This window comes from Hipposideros armiger, unplaced genomic scaffold (assembly GCF_001890085.2).
Source record: "Hipposideros armiger isolate ML-2016 unplaced genomic scaffold, ASM189008v1 scaffold_154, whole genome shotgun sequence".
Classification (NCBI taxonomy): Eukaryota; Metazoa; Chordata; class Mammalia; order Chiroptera; family Hipposideridae; genus Hipposideros; species Hipposideros armiger.
In genome coordinates, this window is record NW_017731504.1 from 1992821 (window position 1) to 1998825 (window position 6005).

General features: G+C 35.3%; 1 protein-coding gene across 1 annotated transcript in view; it reads left to right on the forward strand.

The window, feature by feature from the left end:
* Positions 1-6005, forward strand: part of DZIP3 (DAZ interacting zinc finger protein 3) — a 126023-nt gene that overhangs the window by 48030 nt on the left and 71988 nt on the right. The window contains exon 12 of the mRNA XM_019651165.1: positions 718-771. Within this exon, the coding sequence (XP_019506710.1) occupies positions 718-771 (54 nt within the window). The remainder of the gene's footprint in view (positions 1-717; positions 772-6005) is intronic.

The following is a 6005-nucleotide window of genomic DNA, read 5'->3' on the forward strand; positions in this document are numbered from 1 at the left end:
TATTGCTTTGATTTCTCTAAAGTGGTATTTAAGTGGTCCTTAAGAATAGGAAAATTGAAAAAATAAAGACACATGAGCACATGTACACGTGTGTGCATGCACACACACACACACACACACACACACACACACACAGAAAAAGAGAGAGAGGGAGAGAGAGAAACAGACAAAGCAGCCCATAGCTATACCAATGAGAAAAATCTGTCATGAACCAAGGATGATAATTAATTCTATGCCACTGAAGGTTAAAAATACTTCTAGACTTTCTGAACCTTTTTCAGTCTGTAAGCACCTCCCTATGAAAATATCTGTGGAAATCACATATAGTACCTGTTATATAAAATGTACTCAAATGGTATCCATTTTTTAAATTAATGAACTAGTTTGTTGAATTTTCATTTTATAAGTAAATAGACCAAAATTATGAGTAGAAATATATATTATTTCTTACTTTATCTTTAGTTACACTCTTTGTATTTCAGATTTGGCATTTAAATCCTATGGTGATGTAAAGTAGAACTGCTTTTTAAGATCAGTTCTAGTTTGTTGTTTTATTAGGATTGTTTATGGCTCGCCTTGTTACTTCTGTTTTATTCATTTTATATTCGATATAGCTTCATTCTCATTGTGTTTTTACAAACATTAAGGCTAAGAAGTAGCATTAAAGAATTTTGAAAATTGAACTGCTTTAGGGCTATTTTTTTCCATCACTTGCAGTTTGAAGTTGTGAGAAAAGATGAATATATAACCATCGAAAATTTAGGAGCAAGGTAAGCTTGAAATAAAATATTCTACTTTTTTACTGAGCATGTATATATTTTTCAGTTGCTTCTTCTGTGTTTTTGTCATTTGTTGGAGCACCATTAAATTTAAACTTAGTATTTTGGGAAAAAAAATTGTATTTAATCGACATTTGTCTCCCTTTCTCTCTCTATTTTGTAACATTTAAATTCTAAAGCAGGAAAGGAGAAATTATGTTAACACTTTTCCTGTAAGTGTGAAAATAGTTTTTTCCTGAAAGTCAAACATATTTTTGTTAAAGTTATTCAAATTAAGTTATGATATAAAAACTTTTCCCTAACTTTTAAAACTCATTCAGGCCTCTAAGCTTGTCTGAATCATTGTCCTATTGCTAAGACGAGAAAACTTTATTGCAGAGGAATATATAGTATAAGCTGGGAATTCATAGAGGTGTAAAGTGTTGCTATTGAAATTAGAAATTTCATTATAATAATTTCTCCTAACCCATTGATTCTCTTTTCTTTTGTTTAAAGTATAAATGTCTACCATTTTTCTGTCTCTCAGGGACATTGCACCAATATCTAAGGCATTAGGTTTTCCTTAGGAGCTAATGAAAGCCAAATCTTTATCTCTAGCATAGATCTCACTCCTAAAATCTACATCTATCTACCTGCATGTTGAATATCTCCACTTTTATTTTTCAAAAACATCTATAGTTCAGCATGCCTGCAACTAGACTTGCAATCTTTCTTCCCAACACCTCTCTGTAACATTTTTTAAGCCCACTCAATTCGACTTTTTAAATATACTGTAAATGGCTCTTTACTTCTGCCTCTGCACATCCACTCATGTAAATGAAGTTCTTATTTCTCACTTGGAATTCTGAAACAGTTCCTAAACTGGTCTTTCTGTCCCTAGCCTTACCTTTCTCCAGTCTGTTGTTTACATAGCCATCAAGAGCACTTTTTTGAAATGAAAATTGAAATATGTCCCTTACTGCTTGAAAATCTTTCAGAGGTTTCTCAATTGCTCTTAATTAAGTTCAGACTCCTTAGCTTGGCTCTGAATTCGTCTCAGTCCCTGCTAAGCTCACTAATGTCATCTCTTGTCATTTTTTTCTTACTATATATGCACCAATTGCACTAGGCTTCATTTAGTTCTTGACCGTGCCATCCATTTTACCCCGAGGCCCTGCCTAGAATATTCTGTTCCTTTGGCTTTGCCTGGTTAAAGCTTCTGGAAAGCCTTCCTTGCGTTAGATTAGGTGTGTCTATCACGTATTCCCTCTACTTCTGCTATTAAAACATTTACTGTTTTATTATACTTTCTTGGAATCTTCTTCAAACACTATAACCTCCCTGAGAGCAAGAACTTTATCTTGCTTCCTAGTATACTCCCAGTACATAGCATAATACCTGGTATATAGCAGGTACCGAATAAATACAGGACAGATGTAGAGGTTCTGAATTTCATTATTTTGCAATGGCTATGTTACTTTTGTTTAGACAGGCAGTTAACTTGGTTGGATATGAACTGTGAACTCTTTTTGTGGTTGGTGGTTCTGGTCTCATTTCAGATCTTTTGCCTTAGCCGAGCTGCTTTGAGTCTATTCTGTACATGTGTGGTTTAGCAGTCAGTTAGAGATTGGACTAGAAAAAATTTGGGGATCTCTTCTCTGACTCTTTTCCTTCTGAAATCCCCCCCCTTTCTTCAGCAGCCATGGTTCCCTGGCTTCAATTTTCTGGTTCCTTCAGCCAAGGAGACCTTTGTTTTCCACCAGGTTGTACTTTGCCTCAGGCTAAAAGCTCTAATATTGGTGAACTTAAAAAACTTATTTTATACAATCCTTTCCACTGAGCGTGTACCCACCCCCATCAGAGTGGTCTGTTTCTTCCTCACTACAGTCTTTTCAGGGAATTGCTTTTTCTAATTTTCCTAAGTTTTATAATTGTTATCTGTGGGGACTCCTCTGGTAACTGGATCTTATTACCAAAAGTGGAAGAGCTACTTCATGGGGTTTTATGAATGAATTACAAAATGTTTAGTGATTTTTTTTTATACTTTAAAATGATTTATTATTATTAAAATATACATAAACAAAAGCTCACAAAATATAAATGCAGAATTTAACAAATAATTATAAAGCAAACTCTTGTGGCCCCACCCAAGTCAACAAATAGAATGTATGCCACCACTCTCCCCCAGCTTCGTTTCTCCCTAGGTACCTTTTATCCTGGCCTCCGTAGGAACGATTTCCTTACTATTCTTTATAAAGGTACTAAGTATAAATGCATTTTTAAGCACTGAAGTTTTGTAGAGGTCAGATTTTTCAAGCTGTAATTTATATACACTAAAATTCACTCTTTTAAAATATACATTTAAATGAATTTCTTTGTATGCAGTTGGGTAACTACTACCATGATCAAGATGCAGAATATTTCCATTCTCCCAAGTTTCCTCCAAAATTTTTTTTGTAGTCATTCCCCTCCCTCCACCATCAAACCTTGGTAACTACTGATACGATTTTTGTCTTGATAATCCTGAAAAAACCCTGATGCTTTCCCCTGATTGTCCTATATAGTAGGAAACCCCTTTGTATCTGGATTTTTTTCACTTAGCATAATGCCTTTGAGACCCATCCATGTTATTGCATGTATCAGTAGTTCATTTTTGTTTGTTGCTGAGTAGTCTTCCATTGTATAGATATACCGTAATGTATTTATTCATTTAGCAGTTGATGACACTTGAGTTGTTTCTGGTTTTTTTACTGTTATGAATAAAGCTATAAATAGTCATGTGTTACTCTGTGAAGCATATGCATTCATTTCTTTTGGGTAAATTCCTAGGAGCAGAATTGCTGAGTCATATGGTGTGTATTTAATATTATAAGAAACTGCCAAACTGTTTTCAAAATAGTTGTACATTTTATCATTTTTGCCAGCAATATAGGAGAATTCTAATTTCTCTGCATCTTGTCCAGTACTTGGTATTGTCAATTTAAAAAATTTCAGCCTTGTTAATAGATTTGTAATGGTATCTTATTATGGTTTTAATTTGCACTTGCCTTATGACTAATGTAATTGAATATCTTTTCATGTATTTATGTGCTTCCTATATACCGTCTTTGGTGAATTATCTGTTTAAATATTTTGTCCATTGTTTTCATTGGATTGCTTGTCTTATTTTTGAGTTGAAAGGTGTCTTTATGTATTCTGGATACAAAGTCTTTATCTAACATATATGTTTAAAATATTTTATCCCAGTCAGTGGCTTCTCTTCTTTTTGTTTTGTAAAATATATCTTTCAAAAAGCAGGAATTCTTAATTTTGATGAAGTCTAATTTATCTTTTATGTTTCATGCTTTTTGTGTTTTACTTAAGAAACTTTATCTGACTCAAAAATCACAAAGATTTCCTCTTGTATTCTCTCTAACAGTTTTTATAGTTTTAGGTTTTACATTTAGGTTTATAATCCATTTTGGGTTATTTTGCTATGGTGTAACATTAGTTTTGATGTGGTCCTACTTGTTTATTTTTGCATTTGTTGCTTGTGCTTTTGGTGTCAAATCCAAAAGATTGTTGCCAAGTCCAGTGTAAAGGTAATGTTGGTTTTCTTGTGCTGCTTTCAAAGTTCTGTCTTTGTTTTTTGTCAATTTAATTATAATGTGTCTTGTATAGTCTTTTTTGGGTTCAAACAGTTTGTAGTGCTCTCAGCTTCATGAATCTTGAAGTTCATTTCTCAACCCTAGTTTGGTAAAGGGACTTTATTTTTTTAAATAGGTGTTCTGTCCCTTTCTCTTCTTCTTCCCTTTCTGGGATTCCCATATGCATGTATTGTTTCTTTTGTTGTTGTCCCATCAGTCCTATAAGTTTTCTTCACCCTTTTTCATTCTTGGTTCTTTTTGCTCCTCTGACTAGGTAATTTCAAATAATCTGCCTTTGAGTTAATTGATTCTTTCTTTTCTTCGGCTGAGTTTGTTGTTGAAGCTTTCTGTTGAATTCTTCATTTCAGTTAGTGATTCTTCAGCGCTAGGATTTCTGCTTTTTTTTTCCTATTTTTTTTTTTGTTGAACTTATTTTGTTCATGCATTGTTTTCCCAATTTGATTTAGTTGTCTGTGTGTTCCTGTAGTTCACTAAACTTCTTTAAGAGGATTATTCTAAATTCTTTGTTAGCTAGTTCATATCTCCATTTCTTTAGGGCAACTTAGAGGTTTATTAGTTTCTTTTGGTGGTGTCATGTTACTTGGTTCTTTATGACCTTTGTATCCATTCATTAGTATCTGTGCATTTGAGTGTGTGGTCTCATCTAACAAACTTTACAGATTTGGTTTGGCAGGGAAAATCCTTCACCAATCAGCTCAGGTCGGGGTACTGGATGAGTTAGCTGGTAGTGTCTATAGACAGGTGGACTTCCTATTAGATTCTCTAATAGTTATATGAAGCCACAATCTGTGCTCTGAGGTTGGGGGTGGGGTCTTGTTGACTGGGCTCCATGTTCAAGTAGGGCTGCTGGGTGGGCACCATGGTCAGGTGGGGCTGGTGGCTATGTTCCACAGTTAGGTAAGACCACCAGCTATGCTCTGCAATCACCTCTGGTCAGGCAGGTTCACAGACTTTGATCCTTGGCAGAGTATTGCCACTGGTTGGATTCTGTGACTGGGCAGGGCTGTAGGCCATAGTCCGCAATTGCTTCTGGCAGGATAGGGCTTCAGGCTGTACCCCCTGACCGATGGTACCACTGCTAGATTTCACATTCAGGTGAGGCACAGGCCAGGCTTCACGGTCAGATGGGGTCTCAGGCTGTGCTCTGAGATCAGGTAGGGTAATAGGCTGTACTTCGCAATAAGATAGGCTGTTAGCTGTGCTCTGCTATTGGGTAAGGTTACTGGCTAGGGTGATTCTTGCTAAATTTGCACTCTTGAAGGCATGAACAAGTGTGGGGCATAGCTGAAAAAAAGCTCAGAGGAGCCTGCCTAGAGTTTGGTCAAGGAGAGAATGTTTATCACTGGACAATTTTCTAATACGTTTAAAGGAATTCTGCCCTAGATTCCTAAGGGAAATTGATTCACAGTTTTCTTTTTGTCCCATCTTTCTCTAGACTTAATATTAGGGTAATGCTGGCCTCCCAAAATGAGTTTGAAAATGTTTTCACTGACATGTGGTCAAAGAGTTGCTGAGAATTGGTACTATCTCTTTTATAAATGTTTTAAACATTCACCAGAGAAACCATTTGGAACTAGAATTTTTGTTGTCGGTTTAAGTG